The sequence below is a fragment of the Thamnophis elegans genome, chromosome 1 (assembly GCF_009769535.1).
Source record: "Thamnophis elegans isolate rThaEle1 chromosome 1, rThaEle1.pri, whole genome shotgun sequence".
Taxonomy (NCBI): Eukaryota; Metazoa; Chordata; class Lepidosauria; order Squamata; family Colubridae; genus Thamnophis; species Thamnophis elegans.
Window position 1 is genome coordinate 26,070,454 of NC_045541.1, and position 25,997 is coordinate 26,096,450.

A 25,997-nucleotide genomic window follows, 5' to 3' on the forward strand; every position below is an offset into this window, starting at 1 on the left:
CTAGTTTAATGAAAAGAAGGACTAGGGTGACATGATAGAAGTGTTCCAATATCTCAGGGGTTGCCACAAAGAAGGGGGAGTCAAGCTATTCTCCAAGGCACCTGAGGGTAGAACAAGAAGCAATGGATGGAAACTAATTAAGGAGAAAAGCAACTTAGAACTAAGGAGAAATTTCTGACAGTTAGAACAATTAATCAGTGGAACAATTGCCTCCAGAAGTTGTGAATGCTCCAACACTGGATGTTTATAAGATGTTGGATAACCATTTATCTGAAGTGGTGTAGGGTTTCCTGCCTAAACAGGGGGTTGGACTAGAAGACCTCCAAAGTCCCTTCAAACTCTATTATTTTATTCTATTATACTATCAATAAAACACTGAAGTAATCGAACATAATTCTCAGCAACATCTTTCAAAAATGATTTTTTTCTTTTAAAAAGAAAGAAATTAAAAACCGGTAATTCCCAAAGCAGGATACCTGGGAATACACGTAATATTGGGGAAATAATGCAGCAGGAGAATGAGCAGCAGTGGTGGGTTTCAAAAATCATTCAAACCTACTCTGTGGGTGTGGCCTCCTTTGTGGGAGTGGCTTGCCACCCATGAGACCGGATGGGAGTGGTTTGCTGCCCATGTGACCGGATATGAAAATGCCGACGACACTTGTCAGAACCACCTTAAATTACCTCACACATAGCACTGGCATGCATAAGAATATGATGTAAACTTGTTTTTTAAAAGGCATCTTTGGTTTGTGTTGAAACAACTTCAACACACGCTACGTTCTGATTGCACCACAAACGCAGTAGTTATCCTTACCTTTCACAGAGGCACTGAGTTTTATAAATATGAGCATGATAGTGTAGAATAATCATATCCAAGGACCAGTGGTGGGTTTCAAAAAATTTTGGAACCTCTTCTGTAGGTGTGGCCTGCTTTCCGGGTCCACTGGTGGAACCTCTTCTAACCGGTTCGGTAGATTTGATGAACCGGTTCTACCGAATAGGTGCGAACTGGTAGGAACCCACCTCTGATGAGCAGCCTATTTCTTAATGCTTAAACACTCTTTCTGCATAACTGTAAAATAGTAACACACCCCAAGGCATTTAGTAGTGGACTGCTGCACACAGTATTATTTCCAAAGAGAATCCCATTTGACAATCTTCTTCAGATGACTGGCAAGTGATCAGTTATCTGCTGACAGAAGAACTAAGGTCAGCTCCCTCTCTGCCTGTTAGAAGAAATACAACCCTGTCAGTTAGTGTTTATACAATGTCTAGCTGTAGCAGGGCATAGATAACCATGATTAAGCCCCTACCAAACTGAAGAATATTCTTTGCTCCGTGTAGAGAATTTAAAAGTGATTTAAATTCCATTTTTTTTAATGACAGCAAAAATGTAGTTTGAATTTGCATTCTGCACAATTCTCCAACCAATATTAATACAAAAGAGCTGTATTTTAGAAAAAATTCAGTATATATACACATCTGTGGCAATTTACAATTTTGCCGTTTGAGTGTTTTTAAAAATAAATATTTAAAAGTAATTTATACTACAGTACATTTGATCTTATCCCAAAGGCTGAGAAGCAGTTAAAAAAGAATTACATTTATACAAAGAAGAATAGTTACTACTATTACATTGCATAAAAAGAGACTTGCACGTCTTCAGATATGGCCCACAACGAAGTCTCCAAATCAAGGTGAAATCTAAAAATATTCAGCATCCCCCCCCCCACCCCAGTTTTCGACCAAGCACATCCTCTTCTTTTTCCTTTCTATACATAGTCATCTTTTGCAATATTGCAGGTCATCTGGTATACGTGACAGCTGAATTTCCTGTGGCGCTGTTGTTGTATGTGCAGCACTGTATGTCTATCAAAGTGAACTTCATGGTTGTCTATCTGCATTAGGAGAACAAAAACATAATTTACACTTCAAATGATAGCCTGAATGCTATACGACACATAAACTCTTTGTGGTGATAAAACATTTTTGTATGACATCACCTGCCAGATTATTGGTAAGTTACTGGATCTTCTAGGACAGTGTTTTTCAACCTTCTTTGTGCAAAGGCACACTTTTTTCATGAAAAAAATCACGAGGCACACCACCATTAGAAAATGTTAAAAAAATTTAACTCTGTGCCTATATTGACTATATATAAAGTAATTTTCCCACGGCACACCTTATACTATGTCACGGCACACTAGTGTGCCACGGCACAGTGGTTGAAAAACACTGTTCTAGGATAACATTCTTTCATTTTCATATATGTCTTTACAATAAAGGCTAGCCCTAACGGTCCAGAAGTTCCCAAACTTGGCAACTTTAAGACTTGTGGACTTCAACTCCCAGAATTCTCCAGCCAGCAGAGCAGAGCTGGCTGGAGAATTCTGGGAGTTGAAGTCCACAAGTCTTAAAGTTGCCAAGTTTGGGGACCTCTGCCTAACCCTTTTCTTGACTCTTTTTTCATACTTTGCCTAAATAGTTCTTGTCATTCTGCATAATGCCTAGATAATATATATAATACCTAGGGTACTGTACAGCACAGTGATGGCTAATGTCCATACCCATAATGCAATTCATGTGCAATCCCCCCCCCCCGCGACTCGCCCCCCTGCACATGCGACCCCACACCCTGTTTTGGGCCTAGCAGGCCTCCCTGAAGCCTCCTGGGACCAAAACCAGATTCGCCATCACGGGTATAGCATATTAAAATAACAGACATATGATACTTTGCCTAAAATCATCACCGATTCTGTACATTTCCTAGGCATTCTGTACAATGCCAGATTTTCACACATTGCCAATATCATACACACAAGAACTAGTATAATTGTAAGTCCATCTTTTGTCTGAATTTCAGCTGTGGACATATTTTTTTTCCATGTTAAAGCTTTAAAAGCCTGCTTTGCTTTTTTCTTCAGACTGGGGACTTTTAAAAAATAAATAAATGCCATTTATGCATTTATCCAATTATCAAAAACACCTGTCCTTCAACTTTGTTTTTAAAAAAAGATGCTTAAAGCTTATTTTTAAATTGGAAAGGTTATTTGGAGGGAAGTGTGTGTATCTCACAGCTTCAAAGCAACCAGCCAATTTAAATCTACAAAACTCAGCTCTGGATAGAAATCAGATGGATCTAACAGGAATGTATGGTGTGTATTTCCAGATTGCTGCATTATTATCTTTCTATAACTCATTTACTTTAACTTGTCCCATTTCTTGGAAATGTTTATCTTTAGCATTTGAATGGCACACATAAATGGCTCGACAGTATCATGTCATTAGAGCTAAGTTACTGTAGTATGCTGACAGTAGGAACATTAGGAAAACCTACATTATACTTACCACATCCCAGGGTTCCACAAAAGGAAAACTCTTCAACCGAATACCTTGCTCGTTACAATGGAAATCAAGATGAGCTGCCCCATCAGCTCCTATCTGAGTAACAGCCACAACAGATAGCAAGTTCAGTTCATCTTCATAGTCGACAATTTTGAAGGTCTTTCCACACATACACACACACAAAAAAAACATTTTTTAAAAAGCCAGCATTGGGCACATTAGTCACATTTTAAAGTATCTTCTATTTTCAATACAAATTTAAAACATAAAAACAAGGAAATGTTCTCTACATTTTTAAGTGCTTGCTCTCATTCATCTGGTCATACTCTACATTTTCAATCCAGTTTACTTGAGATCTTTGGAAGGCTGCATTATTTCTATAGTGGACTTTAGTAACTCAAATTTCAGTTGCCTTACTGTAAACACTGTGTGTGTAGAAAGGTAAATGAGCGCAGGTAGGCTCCTCTCCATTTCAATGAACAAGGTTATACCCATCTGAACGTCTACTTGTACATTATCAAGTTTATTTAGTGAATTTGCATCCTGACATTCAGGAGTTCAACATGACATAGATACAAACCCTGTTTCCCTGAAAATAAGACCTCCCCGGATAATAAGCCCAATCGGGCTTTTGAGCGCATGTGCTAAAATAAGGCCTCCCCTGAAAATAAATCCTCCCCAAAAATATTGCAAAACAACAGCAGCCATGAAGTGACCACGCTCGCCACCTGTACCTCAAAAATAATAAGACTTCCCCAAAAATAATGCCAAGTGCTTATTTTGGGGGTCAAAAGAAAATAAGACACTGTCTTATTTTTAGGGAAACGCGGCAATTTCTTAATTTTTCCCTCACAACTACAATCTTGTGAGGTGGGTCTGAAGCCACTTAGTGAGCTTCCAATGGCTAAGCGTGGGATAGATTGTAGGTTTCTCTCCTAATTCAACATCACATTAGTTCCCTTGCCTATATGTGTGATAACATTTACAACCCACTTAAGTAACAGATGGGCACAGAACCACTGACATCATCAGGATTTGATTTGTAATGTACGTTACGTTGTAGCTTAAGAGATGGAGAGATGTTTTGGGAAAAACAACACAGCAACTACCCAAATAAATACTGCACATAACTGTTAACAATGAAATTATCACACAGACAACTCATATAGACATCCCATGTTTTAAGATTTATTCTAAAATGGACTGCAAAATCTTTTGCATTTATGTCCCCCAATTAAATACAGGCAAGTATTTTAAACAACTTCCTTCTGTAAAATATAATTTAAGGCTGTAAAGCCAAAGAAAAGGTATGCTTTAGGTAAAACCTGGGGTCTTGCTTCTCTCTGATCTCTTTTTAAATTTGGCAATTGAATATAAATGAATTACAGATTCTAAAAGCCTCAAACAGTTCTTACCATGTTTTCACCCACCCCCACCCCCAACTATATTCATTTCCATGGAAACAAGGCTGGAAATGGTTTCCAGAAGCTGAGGAATTAGAATTCTTGTGGCTGTGTCATCTCGGCTACAGTTCCTAATAGAAAGTGAAAAATGGTTTCCAAAAATACATTGCTAATGATGTAGGGACACATTGCTCAGCTCAGATCTCAACTGTTTTCTTTGCATTATTTATCATCTTTTTGTGACCTGCATGCTCTTCAACAGCATAGAATTCGTTTCCGGCACGACCTTGTGAGATTAAGTGGATAATCAACAACCAAAGTTAATTCCTCACCTCTCTTTCCAGGATTCCTAAAGCAGCAACTCAGCTTAAATTTCTAGAACTTAACAGTCCTCACATTCTTTAAGTCCTATTAACACACTAATTCACAATAATTATTCAATAATAATTCACAGGGAGATCGCTCACAGATCAGAGGCCAATAATCAAGGGAAAATGCTTGCTTTATTTCTCTTTCTCTCCTGCAAAAGAGAGCAATCCCCAACATATTCCTGGAGCTATCAATTAAGAAATGGTGGCATACAAACACAAACATTTTGTAGGCATGTGCAAACTTTACCCAGTCAATGTGGGTCATTGCTTTATTCAGGATCAAATGATTGTCAACTATCTAAAACTGAATTTACCTCTTGCTCAGGATCATCATCCAATAATTTAAAACGCTTCTTCACTATTCGGCCAGATGCTGTTACTGTTACAGAGTTGTTCACCTTTGTTATGAAAAATATGAAGACAAGAGAGGGGTTTTTGTGTTGTTTTGACACATGATCAACTAAGGAGAACACTAACTGAGCATTTGTTTTACCTCTATTTGAACACAGATTCTAACTTTAACTGAGATTTTTTTTAAAAAAAAATCACCTTGCAGAAAATAGAAAATATAGCTGGAAGGGGATCCCCCCCCCCCAATTTTTATGATATGTTACATCTCTTGAACAATTTGTCCTTTAACAGGAGTTCAGGTAAAGGACAGGCATTATGGTTAGGAAGTTTTGGTTTGTGCTTAGCATGTTTTATGAATCCAGCCAACTGTCATATATTTGATAAACCATGATTATATATGTAATTTCTGGCTCAGGCCTGAGGAACAGAAACTCTCCCAATGAAATATATTAGTCTTAACGAATAATGGTTTCAACCAGTTTTCTTTTTATAATCTCACCTTATTTTCCCTGTTGGCTTCTATGATAAAATCCTCTGTGACTTCTTGCTGCTTGGTACTTTCAGTTTCCTTCAACTTCAGAACTCTGTAGAAATAAAAACCCCATGGGGATCAATCACAATCACAAGAATGGGGAAAGTACTTTCTCCCTAAATACCTATTTTACCGCTTTTTATTTCTGGTAGAAAATGAAGTTGTGGTTGTTTGATCAAACTACTGCACGATGGAGCCAAACACTGCTTTTTCTTTTCTTTTTTGAAAAAGCTAGGTGCCTCTTCAGAGTAACATACATAATAGCATGCAGATAGTCCTTGACTTAAGGGAACATGGTAGCTCAGTGGTTAAGACACTGAGCTTGTTGATCAGAAGGTCGGCAGTTCAAATCCCTAGCGCTGCATAACAGGGTGAATTCCCATTTCTTGTCCAGCTTCTGCCATCCTAGCAGTTCAAAAGCAAGTAAAAATGCAAATAGAAAAATAAGAACATCTTTAGTGGGAAGGTAACTGCGTTCCGTGCGATTTCAGCTTTTAGTCATGCCGGCTACATTACCACAAAGATGTCTTTGGACAGTGCTGGCTTTTTGGCTTTGAAACGGAGCTGGAAATGACTAGAACGCATGTGTGTGGGAACCTTTACCTTTAAGTCCTTGGCTTACAACCATTTGTTTAATGACCATTCGAAGTTACAATGGCACTGAAAAAAGAGACTACCATTTTTCATATGACCGTTGCTGGTCATTGGATCAAAATTTGGGTGCTTGGCCACTGGTTCATATTTACAATGGTTACAATGTTCCGGGGTCACCTTTTGTGACCTTCTGACAAGTAAGGTCAAGGGCAAGCTAGATTCACTTAACAACTGTGTTACTAACTTAACAATTGCAGTGTTGCACTTAACTGTGACAAGAAAGGTTTTAAAGAAAGGTTTAAATAAACTGTGACAAGATAAGTTTTAAAATAGGGCAAAACTCAACAACTGTCTTGCTTAGCAACATAAATTTTGGGCTCAATTGTGGTCATAAATGGAGGACGATTGAGCCCAAAATTTCTGTTGCCAAGCAAGAGAGTTGTTGAGTTTTGCCCTACTTTAAAACGTTTCTTGTCATAGTTTCGTTAAACCTTTCTTTAACAACTTTCTTGTCACAGTTAAGTCCAATGCTACAGTAGTTAAGAAACATTTCGGCCAAAGAGCAATTGTGGATAAGCCTCCTGGCTTGGGACCACGTTATTTATGGAACTGTCTCTCTCCAGTGGCATCCATCTGTCCTGTTAGATCCAGTAGTATAGGTATGATCTGGTCCCATCCATGAGAGAATGCTATCTGGAGGACCAAGAGAGCTTTTCCTGTCAAGGCTCTCTTTCTCTGCAGCATCATAGCCTACAGACTTATCCTCTCCTCACTGGCCTTAAAAGACCTGATTATGTCATCTAAACAATCATATAAACCCTGGGTTAGCTTGCCCGTTCCTTATTACCTGTGGCTCTCATTCACCTGTACCCACCCCAACCCCACAGTGTGGCTCCTAACTTTTGCTGATCAGATATTCAATCTGAGCAGCCAATCCCACACAGAACTAGCAAGTTACTCTCATCCTGATGCAAAGTAATTTTCAGCAAACACTTACTTAATTAAATTTGGGCCCACGTGTAGCATCCTTCCTGAACTGTCAGGGTGGAAAGATATCCTGTCAGGTTCCAGCGAACAACATTTCATATCCTGTATGCCATTCTTTGCCTAAATCGACAGAATTTAGATTTAAATTTAAATCTAAACTAACATTTAAGTATTAAAGATTAAGCATTTAAATCTAAACTAACATTGAAAAGATCAAAAGCTGTGAGAAAATCTATCATCTGCACATCCCAACATTCTTAAAGAGGCTGTGGGAAATTAGGAATCTAGACAATTTTTCCCAGCCCAAACCCACAATTTCACCAATTTGTTATCAACTCTTATTTAGACTTCTTTGGTGTTCCACTATGTTTAAAAAATATTTAGAATGTTTTGTTTGTCTCTGTTTCTGGAACTTGTTGTTCTCACTTTTTAAAAATGCACTGAGCTTTAAATTCCTTATTGGTTAGAATTAAGTATGGTGGATCCTTTTGCCATGGTCAGGGAGAGTGCTGCAAAGATCCAAAGAACTAAAATTGAAGTTAATGGAAAGCTATATTTCTATATGATTCATCTAAGGAGAGGGTAGGGACATCTGAAAATGCAATTCTGAATTGGAATGAGATCAACTGACATTTAAATTCCCTCTTTAACATTAACATTCTACTCATGCTTTTCCAGGAATGTACTCAACTAAATTCAGTGCGACCTATTTCTGACTACATATGAATAAGTAAATAGATTCCAGATGGGGAGGGGAAAATGAAGATTAAGATCATAATTGTTAGCCTTGTTCGCTATGCTTTTGGATATAACCCCCCACCCCCAATGGGATATGGATTTCCAGAATCCTTTTCAGAATGAAATTCAAACAATCCTCAACTTGGTCATATATTATTTTGTACATGCCCAACACTTCAATATTATTACAGTCATTAACTTTCAATATTATGTTGCCACCTAAATAAAGCTGTTTGATAAAAGGCAATATCTAAGGAAAAAACATTAACATTTTGGTTCTATTATCATTCCTGAGGGAACCACATAATTCACAGCATTAGAATGTTACCAAAGTGTGGTCTTTTAAAGAACAAACATGGAAGATTCCTTCTTGATTTCTCTTGTTAGGTGTAATGATATAATGCCAAGGATATCCTCCAATCTGAAATGCGCTCTCGAGAGATGAGACTTCAAAAAGAAGATCTGGAGTGTCTGTGAAATAACTGAATATTAATAAATATATTCACAAGAACAGCATTATCATTTCACTTGTTTTTCTGCTTGTCAATCAAAATAAAACTCTCCTTTGAATTTGCACTAAGTGCAGAAAAATGCAGTTCTCGACTTTATAATGCAGTGATGATTACAAACCATGCAACTTTGCATTCAATTAGAAGAACTTCAAATGATTATCTGAGTAAGTTAATGAACAGCTCAAGGAATCAATTTCCTGTAAGTATTATAAAGAAATATTAAAAATTACACAGCAATAGAAACTTTAGCATTATTGGAAAAGCAGTTATGCTATCTGGTCATATGTCATTGGCGCCATTAAGTAAGTTAATTATTAATCAGATCTAAAATATTTTCAGCACTTCATTCTATTACTTCCACATTTTTGAGGGAAATCATGACAGCTAAACCGATAAAATCTGCTTAATATTCATATGAAGTCTATCTTCATTGATTTTAATTATTAAAAAATTAGATAACTGAGTCTGTGATCAAAAACATTAGTAATGTTTTGCCAAGTACAGAGCAAATATTTCCATTAATAATAAAAGTTCATATTTGAATGCAAAAATAATCCAGGCTAATAAAAATATAAAGTTAAGCAAAATCTTGATAGAATTCTTAATTTTACTGAAAACCCAACATCTTCAAGAAGTCTTGATCGGTGGTTGGATCAGCCTCACGGAATACCGCCAACCAGCTGTTCTAGGCGCTGAGATCACCACTGGCGTTCGTGGCTGCTGCTAGTCGCCCATATTCGTTCCGTAAGATGCACATACATTTCCACCCACTTTTGGAAAGAAAAAGTGTATCTTATGGCGCAAAAAAATATGGTATATTTGTAAGTGGGATTTCATGATTTCCTTTGTTTAGTTTAAATAATGGTTTGCTGAAGAAGCCACAATGAGTCATGCAATCTGCTAAGCCATAAACCATACCTTAAAAAATACATTGTTGAGGGTGCACACGGTAAAACATATAATTTAATTCTTTTAAAAAATTGAATTAACACACATATAGAGCCACATAAAAACAATTTATTTTAATAACTACCCATGTGCATATATACATACATATGCTACATATGGAGACACATATGCTAAGCTAATTTTTTTTTAAACTGTCCTGCTAAAAACATAATGGAATATCAATAGCTTATAGAGGAGCATTATTGCGTAACAGAAATTAACTGTGGTCCTTCAGATACTGTTGTGGTACAACTCCTTTATATTTTGTTAAGCCAGTTACCACTGACAGGAACTGAGTTTAATATCATCTAGCGAGCTACATATGGCTTCTATTGCCTTATGCCTATCTAACTGCAAAAATATTCTCTTCAAGAGACGGATACATACTGATGGAGAAAAGAGTCTGGAAAACAGTGTTTTTTAAAACTACCTATATAGGCAGTTTGGGTTATTGCCATGCATTGGAGATGAGCCTCCCAATGAAAACAGTTCATAACAGAGAGTGCTGACTTAATTTGTCTCATGTATATGCCAGGACTTTGCCATATTTACTGGCTGCCACTAAATTTTTGAAATCACTTCAAAGTGTAGAATGAACTTACAAAGTCTAGAAACAGCCTCTCTTGGTGTGTCCCTACTCACCCCCACCCACCCAAGAACAGACGGATACAAAGAGGGGCATTTTTCAGATTGGTGTCCCATTTTTAGAGCACTTTCCCAAATAAATTCATTTGGCGCATTCTGTGGGGCGTGGCAGGGGAAGATTACTGCAAAATCCCCATTTCCTCCTGATCAGCTGGGACTCGGGAGGCAGAGAAAAGATGGAGGCGGGGCCAGTCAGAGGTGGTATTTACCGGTTCTCTGAACTACTCAAAATTTCTGCTATCGGTTCTCCAGAACTGATAGAACCTGCTGAATACTACCTCTGATTTGGTGCCTTTGTTAAGTTCCTTTCAAACATGGTCCTAGTGGTTACATGTGTGAATGCGAATGCAGGGAGGCTACAGAAGTGGGGGGTGCTTGGTGGGTATGTGAGTAAAGGGGGGAAGAAGAGCTTGGTGCATGTGAGGAAAGAAAGGGCAAGGAGAGAGACTTAACCAGAGCAACTTGGGACCTTCCCTGATGGCTTCCCTATTGTGGGACACCAGCAGAATACTGTATCACCTTAATATTTTAGTCAGTGTAACTTTTAAAAAATTGTATCACTTTTTAACACCACCACCTCACCTGCTGCAATGTTATTGTATTCACCTGCTTAGAAGTGATTGTCACTGAATTCAAAGAGCTAACTTTGTATAGGATTACACTGGGAAAGGCTAATATATAACAGTATATAAAAATACCATCAGATTATAAAACCAATTGGGAATGCTAGCATTTTTAAAAACAAAACCTAAAGCCAACCAGTTAGGCTGATGAACAATAAGCCTTTATAAATACCTGTTATTTTAATGTTACATGGAATGCCAAAAGGATATTTTCCCACAATCCCAACGTTGCCATTCCAGCTGTATTCCTGTCCCAAATCCACCGGGTGTTCCATGAACTAAAAATAATATCACAGTTGGTTAATTTTATTGCACATACAGTATATAATGTGCTTGTATACACATCTAAGAGAGGTCTACGTTGATTTATAACAAATGTTTGGTATCTTCTTTGTATGGAGTTACCTATATTTATTCCTGAATAATTGTGTGTATGAGATTGCAACCTCAAATTGTATTGTCAAATTATAGCCTTGTTTCTTAATTAAAATGGTCAAACGCTTTTCAATGGTACATTGCTGATTAAATTAAATGTATGTCCTCTACACTGCATTGGCTTGGAGCCAAGTATATTCTTGTTAAAAATGCAAAATGTTGTCAAAACATCTAAATACACTAAAAGAAATCCAATGAAACGAAGCCATCTTTAAATATAATAAAAATAATAAAAACCAAAAAGAGGAAAAAGATAAAAAATAGGAAGTATTTTTTACAATCATCTTTTCTTTTCTTCAATTTGGATCCAAACATGCTTTTTGTTTAGTGCCTAGGTAGATAGTAAATTGCTTCCCCATGCCCTCACTGGCAAAAGTTAAAATTCACTTAAAAATCTCATATAAGCTCATAGTGATACTAAAAAAAAAAAAAAAAAAAAAAAAAGAATAAAGTATTGTAATTGTATGCTATTACCCGTTCAGAGATTGCCTGGAAGCTATACAATCTGACATAACCTGTGCTGTGCGTTACAATCAGCATTTCATGAGATACTGAAACATCTGCCATGCTATTTCCAAAGATCTGGTTTGAGGAATGGGAAAAAAATTGCATTAGTCAAGCGATCACTGGAGGATTCCAGCATCTGATCAACTCATAACAAAAGATGACCTAAAGAGTTGCCCATATGAGGATGTCAGTAGCTATTTTCTACCAAACCACACAACTGTCCATCTAGTTAAGGACCATCTGCTCTGTTGTTCAGTAGCTCTCAATTCCTTTCCATGTATTACACAGTCAATCCTAGGAGCCTTATCAGGAGGGATGCCTGGAACTGAACCTGGGGCTTTTTACATGGAGAGCATGTAAACCACCACTAAGCTATAGCCTCTCCTGGAAGCAAAATAATGATGGTACATTAATATTAAATTTAAATAAGCTATTGCTAATTGATTCAAGACAGTGGAAGGCTTAAAATACTGATATACCTTCAGGTATTACTAGAGAGGAGAGCATCACTAAGACAATGAACGTACCTTTTTGTCAAGCTCCAGCATACCCACAAATGAAAGTGGCCAAACTTTGAATATAGCAAGAAAGTACAGTACAGATTGCTGGATGCCTGTCTGAGAAAACAGATGCAAGACATAGTGTAAAACTGATATCCATATATGTACATAAGAGTGGTGGTGGTGCAGTGGTTTGAATGCAGTACTGCAGGCTACTTCTGCTGCCTGCTGGCTGCCTGCAATTTGACAATTCAAATCTCACTAGGCTCAAGGTGGACTCAGCCTTCCATCCTTCTGAGGTGGGTAAAATGAGGACCCAGATTGTTGGGGGGGAAAGGCTGACTCTGTAAACCTCTTAGAGAGGGCTGCAAAACCACTGTAAAACGGTATATAAGTCTAAGTGCTATTGCCATTGTTACATTTCCTACGTATTTTTCTATAATACTTATAAAACATGTGCACTTATCTGCTTTCCATCTTTCAAAATGACAAATTTACCTTCCCACTAAGTCTCCACTTATGGTATCCCTAAAAAGTCCAGGTATTAAAATTGGGGAAGGCTGGATTAAGGTGTGGCTCATGCTTGCAAGGTCTCAACTGTATCGTTAGAAACCTGCAACACAACGGAGCAGTAACTTGTATGCTAACATCAAAAGAGATTTGTAAGGGGACTATGTACTTTAAAGATGCAGTTACCAAGAAAGTATGAAGAATCTATTCTGTTGCCTAATAATAATAATGACTGTGGCAAAAGAAAGCAACACACCTGTTTCTTTAAAATATAATGGCAAGTTTTTTTAGAGAACAATCATAAACACTTCCATGTCAACATACCTGTCGTGCAGCTGCTGAGCGTTTTACTTGAGTTGACTTTATTGCCATGACCTCTTGAGGCATGTCCCAACTTAAGTACCTATAAGAAATAAAGCGGAAAAGTCATAAAAAATAGAATTAGATATTTTTAGAAAGCCAACTGGGAATAAAATCTTTTATTTAACTAAGAAACAACACAGCTTGATTTAACCAGGAGAGTTTTCTGCCCAAGAAAAGACACACTTGGAAATGTATCTTTGTTTGATTCAAAGCAGCTATTCCTCCTGCAGTTTCAACTCTGCTATCAAATACACTGTGTTAAAAGTTTATATCTTAGTCCTGAGTGTAAAACCTGTCATTATAGCCATTTGATTTCATTGAAAGGGACTCGTGAGTCAGTGTGGGTCAAAGTGCAGGCACACAAACTACCATAATAATCATAATTATCCACATACTGAGTCCTTACCAAGAACCTGGGATGGGCAAATGTTGTTGTTCGACAGTGTTAAAGGTATTGCAGGACATCAGCTGTTCTGTGTAAGGCTGCTTTTGCAATTGTCCAATAGTGATTTTTGTCAATGTTGATGGTGTTCAAGTGATGCTCCATATCTTTTAAGATCGCACTCAAGGAGCCTACAATGGGTTGCATTGATACTGTCTTTGCTTACTTTTGCCACAGTCCTTCTACCATTATCTTCTATTCTGTAGTCTAATAATAATGACTGTGGCAAAAGAAAGCAAAGATAGAATCAGTACCTGGAGTCAGCAGAAGAGAACAGAAAGAAATGGAGAAAAATGACAAAATACAAAGACCTGCAAATGGAAGTAGAACTAAATAACCCCCAGTCAATTGCAAAAGGCAGCTTTACTTGGAACAGCTTACATCCTGAGGCAACACTTTTAACATCAACAGACAACAGCACCAGCCTTTTCCAGGTCCTTGTGAAACAGGTGGGCAAAAATATCAGATCCAGTCTAAACATCTGGATGACTGTGCAACCAACCATAACAATAAAATGTATTTGTATAGCTCCTTTGTGACTTTAAATAGTTTACCATACAATAAATAACATAACAAATAAAGCACATGGCACTCGGGCAGGGGTGAAATTTTTTTTTTTTACTACCGGCTCTGTGGGCATGGCTTGGTGGGCATGGCAGGGGAAGGATACTGAAAAATCTCCATTCCCACCCCACTCCAGGGGAAGGATACAGCAAAATCCCATTCCCTCTCCACTCCAGGGGAAGGATACTGCAAAATCCTGTTCCCTCTCCACTCCAGGGGAAGGATACTGTAAAATCCCATTCCCTCTCCACTCTTGGGGGAAAGCTATTGCAAAATCTCCATCCCCACCTCACTCTGGGGCCAGTCAGAGGTGATATTTGCCGTGGTTATCCGAACTGCTCAAAAGTTCCGCTACCGGTTCTCCAGAACCTGTCAGAACCTGCTGAATTTCACCCCTGCACTCAGGTATTATCCAATCAATTATTCACACAGCAGGAGATGGGCTCTATCATATGTTCAGGGTCCCAGGCTCAGTCACAAAACTAAATTTTCTAGGTTTTACAGAAGGGTAACAGGGACAGGATTAATGTAATCTTAGGGGGATGATATTCCCCAAAAAGCAACAACAACAAAAACGAAGACAGTATGGCAGAAAAAGCCCTCTTTCTGGACCACTAAGCCGACAGCTCCCAAAGCACATCTTTTCTGCCAGATCGAGTAGGAAAGGTAGAGACAATTGGGAAGACACATGTCTATAACCAGGGGAGAAATGCTATCAGTTCGGGCTGCTTCCCCAGAACCAGTAGTAAAAAAATGCTTTAAAAAGTAAAAAAAGTTCCGACAATCAGCTGTGCCTGATTGTTTGTGAGGTTCCTGCTTGTTGCAGGGGCCATTTGGTGTGAAGTCCAGCTGCTTTTACATTGGGTGTGAGTCAGTTGTGCAGCTTGTGTGTTATTTTTGTGTAAAGTGTGATAGTTTGTTTTTGAGCTCTCTGTGAGGTTCCTGTTTGTTGCAGGGGCCATTTGGTGTGAAGTCCAGCTGCTTTTATATTATGTGTGAGTCAGCTGTGCAGCCATGCCCACCCCGGTCACATGACCACCAAGCATACCCACCAAGCCACACCCACAGAAAATTTTTGAATTTCGCCACTGCCTATAACTAACCTGAAGAAATCTAGGAATAAGTCTAATGAGTACAATGGGTTGCACTCTTTAGGGTTACATTTTAAAGCACTGAAACTAGACCGGGTTGCTTTCCAGAAACATGAAGATTTCAATTCCTTTTAACAAACCAATACAGCGTTATATCAAGCATACCTTGATTACCTGAATTTGCAGTGGGAAGAAAGGTACACCTTTTCAAGTATCTCTCCTGTATTTGCAGACAGACGGAAAAGCCAGTTGTGAGCGGTCACAGCTGCCCAAGAAGGCTTGTAGTCTGAAGGCCTGGGCAACATTTCCCCCTGCATTAAAAAGGACTTTTATCTCCAGAAAATTCAGAGAAAGGTCACCTGTCATGCTACGCCACGGCTCTCTAAGCTACAGTTTGCTGAATAAACTACAATTGGCTGCCTTCGTGTACAGAAAGTCCTTGACGTATGACCAGAGATGGGATCAGAAATGTCCATTGTGAAACAAGACGGTTGATAGACAAGTTGTGCCAAATTTTACAACCTTTTTTTGGTCACAGTTGTTAAGCGAATCATTGCTGTCTTTAGGTGAAACTTGCAATTGTTAATTGCGTCTGGCTTCCCCCATTGACTTTTACTTGTCGGAACGGTGGGTTGGGAAGGCTGCAAATGACAATAACATTGACCTGGGTTGCCGCAAACATTGTAAGCCCAGGCCGGTAGCCAATTGCTCCAATTCTGATCATGTGACCATGAGCATGGTGTGATAGTAGTAAGAGCGAGACCGGCTGTAAGTCACTTTGTTAGTGCTGTTTTAACTTCAAACAGTTACTAAACAAATTGTTGCAAGTCAAGGATTACCTGTAAAGCCAGTTGGGGGAATGCCTTTTACAGGTAGTCCTCAACTTTTACAACAGTTCATTTAGTGACTGTTCAAAGTTACAACAGCATTGAAAAACCGTTTTCCACACTGACGACCGTTGCAGCATCTCCGTGGTCACGTGATCAAAATTCAGATGCTTGGCAACTGACTCACATTTATGACGGTTGCGGTGTCCTGGGGTAATGTGATCCCCTTTTGTGACCTTCTATCAAGGAAAGTCAATGTGGAAGCCAGATTCATTTAACAGCCATGTTGCTAACTTAAAGACTACTCTGATTCACTTAACAACTGGGGCATGGAAAGTCATAAAATGGGGTAAAATTCACTTAATAAATGTTTCCCTTAGCAACAAAAATATTGGGCTCAATTGTGACTGTACGTTGAGGACTACCTGTACTTCTATAGGCCTTCATTTTTATAGAGATGTCACTGATTGTTTACCATCTTGTGCAAAAGTCGTCCAGATACATTCACCAAAGCAGGCAAGGACAATCTTTTGGCCCTCCACATGTTGTGGAATGCTTCAGCTAGCACAGGCAATAGCGAGTGACTTATATTTCAAAATATCCTGAAGGACTTATTCCTTAAGTTATTTTCATTTAAATAGTTTAACATGTTGCTTAAATGTTCTTAGAGGAAAAATCCATACAAACTTCCATATTATTAACAACCCCATTAATACAATTTATAATTTTAAACTGTAATAGAATAGAATAAAATAACAGAGTTGGAGAGACCTTGGAGGTCTTCTAGTCCAACCCCCTGCTTAGGCAGGAAACCCTACACCACTTCAGACAAATGGCTATCCAACATCTTAAAAACTTCCAGTGTTGGAGCATTCATGACTTCTGGAGTCAAGTTGTTCCATTGATTAACTGTTCTAACTGTCAGGAAATGTCTCCTTAGTTCTAGGTTGCTTCTCTCCTTGATTAGTTTCCACCCATTGCTTCTTGTCCTACCCTCAGGTCCCTTGGAGAATAGTTTGACTCCCTCTTCTTTGTGGCAGCCCCTGAGACATTGGAACACTGCTATCATGTCTTCCCTAGTTCTTCTTTTTTATTATTAAACCCTGATGTACAAAGTATTTATCATTCCTTCCAGTATGTTGACAAAAAGCCCACTCAAAAACAGGTACTGTATCTTCTAATCCAAAACTCCAAATCCAGAATAACTCTACCTTCTGCCCTTCCTTGCTATCAGGGACATAATAAGTGCTAGAGTCAGGAGAAGTAACTAGCTTGGGGCCAGTGGTGGGTTGCAGGCAGTATGCCCCAGTATGGGTGTATCTGTGCCTGCCGGAAGCACTCCAGTATGGTACTCCGGAGGGCCCACCTGCCCACCCCAGCTCCTTACCTGTATTTGAGCTCTTTGGCGCCTCCGTGCATGTGCATGGAGCGTATGGCACATGCATGAGGCTCCGCCGAGCAGCTGGAGTGTCGTGGAGGCATTGCGGAGGCGTCGTGGATGTAAGAACACGCGTGCGTGCTGTGCGCATTGTGCGCATGAATATGGGGGACACTGGGCCCCGTTGCACTGTACCAGTTGCACTGGGATCCGTAACCCACCCCTGCTTGGGGCCCATAGTTCCTGCAGGGCTTCCCAATCCTTGTCCCACACATTCAGTAAATCTAGTTATACAGGCAAGAACCCTATAGAAGTCACGAACAAATAGTGTAGAATTTAGTACCAAGAATTTGGGAGGGGTTGTAGCTGCTCCAGATTGCCAGGAAGTGGGGTAAGTAAGGCCTAGACCAGAGACCAGAAGCAGAGCCTTTGGTGATTCTGGTGGCTTCTCCAATACTTGCTTTAACCACTCCCTTCACTCCCTCTTGGGGCCAGGTCCATTATTGCAATGGCAGTAGGGAATAATCTGTGATTCTCCTCCATTCTTCCCACCTGTCCTTGCTGCAACAATGGGGCAACGGGGGAGAGGAGGGGACTGCCTCCCTCACATTCTCTCAACAAACTGGGTCGATCCTTTATTATATATAGTTTACTACCCGAAGCACTATCAAACCGTAATACTTAATATAGTAATCAGATTTCAAACATGGAGATCTAAGGTGTATGAATCACAAAAGATGTTGAATTGCACTTTGTCAAATGTATTGACATCTTCTTGTAATTTATATATATTCTGACCAGTGGTGGGTTGCCAATTTTTTTACTACCAGTTCAGGTGCTCACGCTTGTGTGACACTTCTGTACATGCGCAGAAGCATCCAAGCAGGAGGGGGGAACGTCCTGCCGCCGCTACCAGTTTGCCCAATCCGGGTCGAACCAGGAGCATCCCACCTCTGATTCCGAGAGCAAAACAGAATAGTAAAAAAATACTGTAGCCTCTTCTAAACTCTTGAGTTATGTAACTGTTTTGTCCAACCATATTCCTGAAAATTATCTATCATCTATCTATCTATCTATCATCTATCTATCTATCTATCTATCTATCTATCTATCTATCTATCTATCTATCTATCTATCTATCCATCCATCCATCCATCCATCCATCCATCCATCCATCCATCCATCTATTCTATCATCTTTCACATAGCGCATATTTGACCCCAACTAACAGCAAGTACATGTAACAGGGAGAACCCAAACTTGATATTAAAATGCTGCTTTCATTCATTAAATGATGCTTCTGAGAATTCACTGAATTTGTTGTGCTTGTAACTAAGATAAAGGAAGGGAGCATATTTTGGATATGACACAAGGGTATCAACTACTTGTCATACTCAGCAGAGCTATTTAAAAAAAAATCTTACCATCGGGCATTCCAAAAATAAAGCATCTTCTATTTTTTCTGAGGTAGGACATCTTGGCATTTGATAAATCGTTCTTGGTATAATACTGACAGAGACAAAAGGAGGAGGAAATTAAAATATATCCCTTTCTATTATTCAAACAGTCCTGCTTATTTACTAAGAACATAAGCACTCTGTTAGAATAGGCAACAGTCCTATCTTGGCTAACATGCTGTACCACATGATAGGTTGTTGTGTGGTTGCATGGGTTCGGGCGAACCCTTAGCTTTGATCACAGTCTGGGCCTGCCCACCCACCCTTGTGCTAAGCTATCCATTTATAACTAACTTTCTGGCTGGTTCCCTTCACCCTTGCTGCCCACCCGAGTTTTGCTCCGCCCCTGCTTTACTCACTGGAGCTGCCTGAATTGATCACCTGATTCTTTGAAGCTCCGTTTCACTCTCAAAGGGGCGCATGTGAGCAAAGCTAGCGCGCACACCCTCACAACCAGCAAACCCTCACCCTCACAACCAGCAAACCGCTTGTGAAGTGCAGCCCATCTCTGATTAAGGTTTATATGGGCATAACAACATGCTAAACCAAACTAAATAAGTCCCATTGTGAAGTAGCAAACTGTGAGAAGGAGCCATGGTGCCCAAGCAGATTCACCCAGAAAACTCAGTCTGCAAATGAGCACTTAATCTCTCATTTTAGCATCACAGCAATTGGTATTTGGGAATTCTGAAACAAGGATATAGCCCGATATTCCTTTCCCAAATATGACTAACTGCCCTTTAAAGCAATCTACGTTGGGAGTTACCATGACATCTGATGGGGATGAGTTCCGCGATTGAACTATTTCTTCTAAATTGTTACCAAATCTTCATAACAACCAGCATTCAGGATCTTTAACCTGCCACTCTGTGATACTAATGTTCAACTTTATCACAGGACTGCAATTAGTTCAGTTCTACTTTCTCATGTCTCTCCATCACTGCTCACGGCCACTTTGAACAAAAAGTCCCTGGTCATGTGCTACCTGATTTGGCATTTACCAGAAACAAATACCAGGCTATTAATGTGTTACTTTTTATTTAACGTAATATGCCACTAGCTATTGAGGCCTTTTGGCAATTTATAATAAAACATAATGCCCAAGCTAAAACTAAAAAAGTTAAAAACATGGCTCCCTGTCAGATAAATGCTTCAGGGCAAAGTGCCAGGATCGTAGACAGGGCAGGAAAGAGGAGTCCATGGGCAGGGGAAGGGAGAGGGAAGGGACGATAGGCAAGGGAGTAAGGCAGTGATTCCCAAACTTGGCAACTTTAAGACTTGTGGAGAATTCTGGGAGTTGAAGTCCACAAGTCTTAAAGTTGCCAAGTTTGGGAACCACTGGAGTAGGGGAAAGAAAGGCCCTCTCAATGGCTTCCTATCAGACAAACACTTTGACATCTATAAATACCTGGGCAATGCCGGGTTATCAGCTAGTTTATAATAAAACATAATGCCCAAGCTAAAGCTAAAAAAATTAAAAACAAAGATCTGTAATCCTAGACATGAGTCATATCAAATAAACAGAACCTTTCCAAGTAGATAAGTCAGGCTTTAGCTCTATATAGAATTGCCACCTCAGCCAATTTTAACCCAAACACTATGTCTCTGTGAATATCTAGATATTATTAATATTGGACTGTTTGAATTTTATCATCTGAAGTTAATAAAATTACTCAGAAAATGATAAAATATCTCTTTTTAAAATACTTTCTAAAAAAGAAATGGAGAAGGTTTTTAAAGATAATAATTACCAGCTCACACAATGCCGGTAATTATCAAGATAAATTTTTCCACTGTGATAAGAAATTGGAGATAAAGAATGTATAGTCCAAACATTCTTGAATGTTGTTGTCTCCTGAAATAAACAATAACGAGTTATAAAAAGATTGGGCTTAAAATACTTACTTAAACTATTCATGACAGTTACCTTCATAGTAACTTGCTGCAAAAGGTAATCATTTTTGGTACCATGTCATAATTGTCATAGGTGTTTACCTGTCGCAATAGATATTTCTGTAAAACCAGCTATTTATAAACATAGAACTTATTTGAATGATAAAAGTAGCTGGGTGACTTTGGGCCAGTCGTTCTCTCTCAGCCCTAGGAAGGAAGGAAATGGCAACCAGTTCCAAATTCTTGCCAAGAAACCTGCGGGGTATTGACCAGAGAGTCGCCAGGATTCAAGATTGACTTGAAGGCAATCCTTCCCACCAGAGAAATCTTGACTTTTTAAAAAATCACTTGATATTTGAAGAAGAAATGCCTTAAATTTATTTATTTATATTGATTTATAAATTAAAACAAAATTTAGCGTGCACTATATTACATTTTTAAAACAATTATATACCGTATATTTCTCTTTCTTCATTTCTCCATAGATACAAGTAGTATTCCAATTAAACACTGAGGTGTATTAAAGCATATCTTAATTATGGCAAAAATAAACTAGCAACTAAGAAAATCACTTCTACATCACATCAAAGATGGAAGATAATATACCTATTTTCCAACTTCAAATATAAAGTGCAACTATACAATCTTTAATTGATTTTGCAATTTCTTTGAGCCTGTTTATGCTATAACCATATTTCATATAAATAATATATCTAATAATGTAAGCAATAGTATGGTACCTTTACTCATAGCGGTATATAACATTAGCTTCAGTCCTATGCATGATTAAGTAGAAGTAACTAGATTGACCAAAGTAGGGTTCATTTCTGAATAAAGATGTACTGTATAGGACTGAACTACAGAACCTTTGAAAAACCCCAGAAGCGTCAATAAAGCTGTCATCTATACAAGCCTACCGGAAAATAAATCTCATCTAATTCTACAAGGTTTATTTCTAAGTAGCTATATATAGGAATGCACTGAGAGAGATTTGTTTGGAATTTTTAGTACCAGGTAACTCTGTAGTTTTGATTGCATTAATAATCACTGAAAAAAATATTTCCTTTAGAATCACTTCATGCTTCTATTTTTAGTAAACATACAAGTATAGGAAATAGCATTAAACCCATGCTTAATCTCAAATGTATGATCTACATATGAAATTCATTCTAGGTTTCTATGCAGAAGTTGTCAATAAACCTGGTATAGATTGGGCTATAAGATGTACTGCAAGAATTCCCATAGCTGTTACCTGGCATATTAGGTTCCTCAAGAGACCCATGTTTTTCCTATAAACAGTTCCAGCATCTTTGGTATAAAATCCCTGTGATCTTCTAGTTAGTCGATGGCAGATATTGTGAATAGCAAATGCAACAGTAGAAGTGTTTTTTGCTGGGGCAGATGAAGATGAACCAGAAAACATTTTGATAAGAATTCCAATTTCTGGTTTGGATAGTTTATTCAGAAAACAGTAGCCATCTAAATAGAAGAGAATACAGATTGCTTTCAGTTTCCTCCCACTGGAAATCATTACTTTCAGAATACTTTGCCGAGACATACATTCTTGTATAATTTAGAATTCCAGTTTGACGTTGCAGCTTTATGTTTGTTTAGAAAAATGTCCCAGGTAAATTTTAATGGGTCTTTCTGAGTAGTTTTGCATTATAGGTAGTCTTCGACCAGGGGTGGGTTCCTGCCAGTTCTAACCTCTTCTATAGAAGAGGTTCTACAAATCTACCCTGCCGTTTAGAACTGATTCCAGCTCCCTGCCCCCGCCTGTCCGCACATCATCAAGATGAAGAGTGAGAGGAGGAATTCTGGGAGGAAGTCCACAAGTCTTAAAGCTGTCAAGTTTGAACACCCCTGGTTTTTTTTTCTAAAGGGTTAGGGGTGCAAGAGTCTTGTAACTTGACAGCTTTAAGACTTGCATGCTTCAAATGCCAGAGTTTCTGAGCCAACATTTTGGTTGCTAAGCAAGAGCATTGTTAAGTGAGTTTCACCATATTTCCCAAGCTGGCCACGCCCACCCAGTCACATGACTGCCAAGCCACTCCCGCCCGGTCACATGGCCGGCAAGCCACTCCCACCTGGTCACATGGCCGGCAAGCCACTCCCACAAAGCAGGCCACACCTACAGAAGAGGTTCTAAAAATTTTGAAACCCACCACTGTCTTCGACTTACAGTAGTTTGTTTAGTGATTGTTCAAAGTTCAATAGTACTGAAAAAATGACTTAGGACCTTTGCAGCATCCCCGTGACCACATGATCAAAATTCAGATGCTTGGTAGCTGACTCATATTTATGACAGTTGCAGTGTCCTGGGGTCATGTAATCACCTTTTGAGACCTTCTGACAAGCAAAGTCAATGGGGGAGCCAGATTCACTTAACAACTACAATGATTCACTTAACAACTATGGCAAGAAAGCTTATAAAATGGGGTAAAAGTACCTTAAATGTCTCATTTAGCAACAGAAATTTTGGGCTCAATTGTGGTTGTAACTCAAGGACTACGTGTACTATCCCGAGTATGAGAGATGTGATTATTTCCAGAGTTATCCTCAACAAGTAGTTTGGGCAAGATTTGGCCTTCAACATGGACATCTAGTTGAAAAATATGAGAATTGGAAGGCTGGGGAATTTGAATAGAATTTGAAGCCCAATTTATATTTGGACAGCAGCAGATAAGAAAAGGCCAAATATTCATGTTTCTGGCGCCAGACTTCACATCTGAAGCATTAACGTAAATTATATTATTACAGTTGGCAAACCTCTTAAGCATCATCTACTTAAAATTCTCAAACACGCATGAATTTCTAGCTAGAAACTCTTCTCTCACCTTAACTTTATATTTAAGTCACGGAAGCACTTAATTTTGTAATCCTTTGAACAGAATATATCTTTAAAACCCTGCTGTATTCTTAAAGACGCCGTCCTCACTGATAACTGCCGAGTAAAAAAAATCCTAAATGCAGAGTACATCGGAGGCTCCCTTCCACCTAACTTTAGGCTGCGTTACTGACTCTGCATTGCTGCCTATTTGTAAAACGGAACACGGTGTCGCCAGAAGGCTTACTCGGGGACACATTTTTCTGAATTACCTGCCATGCAGAGTAAATGAAAAGTGGGTTTGGAGGGGGTGGAATGCCTAAAATCCCACTTAGCAGAACAATATATACAAAACAACCGATGTATTTCTCCCCCTCCGCTTAACCTCCGATACCAATACTAAATCCTCCAAAATTGCCGCAATTAAAAGGCCGGGATGGCTTTCCCACTCCCCGCCCTGCTCCCACGTTTTTCCTCCGCCGCTCTGTATTGTCGACCCGGAACAACGATGCCCTATCTCACCATCTCAGCGCGGGCGGCCTCGTTGTCTAGCATGCCTACAATCCCCAAAATGCACCGCTTCCTTCTTACGTAACTCCCCCCGTCGCGCGTCACGTAGCATTGCCCTCCGCGTCGGGGGGCGGGGTAGAAAACGTGACGATGTTGTGGTGCTTTGTAATAGTCAGCAGGAGGAGCCTTTTAAGGCATCATGCACGTGCCGCGCTTTCATTTGCTGTACATTTTCTTTTAGCCATTATCCGGAATTTGCTTCGGTATTATTAAAGATAGCGATGGGATTAGAGGAGGTCCTGGTCTCTAGGCCAGCAGCAGCTTTACTACTACAGCGTATCAATTTAATGTTAGTTCTAATGGACAATAATAATCTATTAAACCTGTATGTCTTCTGATCTGCCAAAGGCCTGGGTGAAGAATGTGGTCTTCGCAGGCATCATGCACGTGCCACGCTTTCATTTGCTGTACATTTTCTTTTAGCCATTATCCGGAATTTGGTTCGGTATTATTAAAGATAGCGATGGGATTAGAGGAGACGCCCGAATAAGATTTATCCGAAACGTACTATGGATTGCAGAGGGCAATTCCCTTTTGAAAAGGATGCTCCGTTTCCCCACCTTCAAAATCACTCCCCCCCCCCCCCCAAGAATTTAATCACTTGAAATTAAATGCAGAAAGAAAGTGGCAGTGGGAAAAGATCCGAACAGTATCTACATTTGTTTCTAGCAAAATTGCTATTGATACCTGTGGAGCATAATAAGATTGCTGCTTCTTTAAGAGTAAGACATTTGAATCCATTGGGCTTTTATTTGGGTAATATAATGCATAAGAATCTGGTTGTTTCAGGTTCTTGAGAAAGCGACATGTATTCATTCCTACAAGAGTCAATATTTCAAATTGAAATATTCCTCTTGCCTGAGGCGAGGAATTGCCTTTGGGCTGCAGGATTACCAAACTACAAATTAGAAAGCTAGCTTTTGGCATGTTGTGTAGGTCTGTAGTCTTTGTTGTAATCCAGTGCATTGTACATTTCATAAGGTGGTTAAATTTACCATGAATAAATAATAGGGTATGTGTTGAAAGGCCAGTTTAGGGAACAGATCCTCTTTGAGAAAATCTTACTTCTGATGGTTAAGAATCAACATTGACTTGATAGACACAGCAAAAATTTTTTTTAAAAAAAACAAGTATGAATATATATAGTCATTAGTGGCATAGTGTAATTCAAGAATGGGCCACAAGAGTATCTGCAGACACTTCCTTTGATGTCTACAAACTTGTCTCTGCTGATTTAAAAAAATAAAATGTTGATGAAATGCCACAAAGCATAAACATACCCCCTTTCCTTTATTTTCATGAATATTTCTGGAGTCGATAACAGCACATAACCACCATTTTTAATTTTCTACCCTTTTACTTAGAAAAAGACAAACTGTGGTAGAGTGTATCCTGAGAGAAAATATCTAGGAGCAAGGCAACACTCTTGGTACATTGTGTTAAGCTCTTTGATAGTATCTGCAATGTATTTGCCGTGTTTCATATACTATATGTCTACTACCCCTCAAAATTGCCTCTATTATTTGTTGCATTATAATGCAGCTTTATGCCCCAGGTTTTCTTTTGTTGGCCAGCCTGACT

The 25,997-nt window shown here is 39.0% G+C and overlaps 1 protein-coding gene across 4 annotated transcripts; it reads right to left on the reverse strand.

The window, feature by feature from the left end:
- Positions 1-1,358: 1,358 nt before the first annotated feature.
- Positions 1,359-24,448, reverse strand: DCAF17 (DDB1 and CUL4 associated factor 17). Of its 4 annotated transcripts, none has more exons than XM_032223955.1 (15): positions 24,369-24,448; positions 22,272-22,498; positions 20,878-20,981; positions 19,094-19,178; positions 15,639-15,775; positions 13,329-13,407; positions 12,522-12,611; positions 11,962-12,069; positions 11,225-11,330; positions 8,653-8,795; positions 7,597-7,706; positions 5,973-6,057; positions 5,437-5,520; positions 3,352-3,507; positions 1,359-1,901 (listed from the first exon to the last, which is right to left on the reverse strand). In XM_032223955.1, the coding sequence occupies exons 2-15, from the start codon at positions 22,440-22,442 to the stop codon at positions 1,776-1,778; spliced, it is 1,584 nt and encodes a 527-aa protein (XP_032079846.1). In that variant the 5' UTR covers positions 22,443-22,498; positions 24,369-24,448; the 3' UTR covers positions 1,359-1,775. The 4 variants fall into 4 exon arrangements, with proteins under 4 accessions (XP_032079846.1, XP_032079862.1, XP_032079838.1 ...); XM_032223971.1 differs by lacking the exon at positions 24,369-24,448 and adding an exon at positions 24,119-24,362 and having other exon boundaries at positions 3,352-3,444; XM_032223947.1 differs by lacking the exon at positions 24,369-24,448 and adding an exon at positions 24,119-24,362.
- Positions 24,449-25,997: the final 1,549 nt, after the last annotated feature.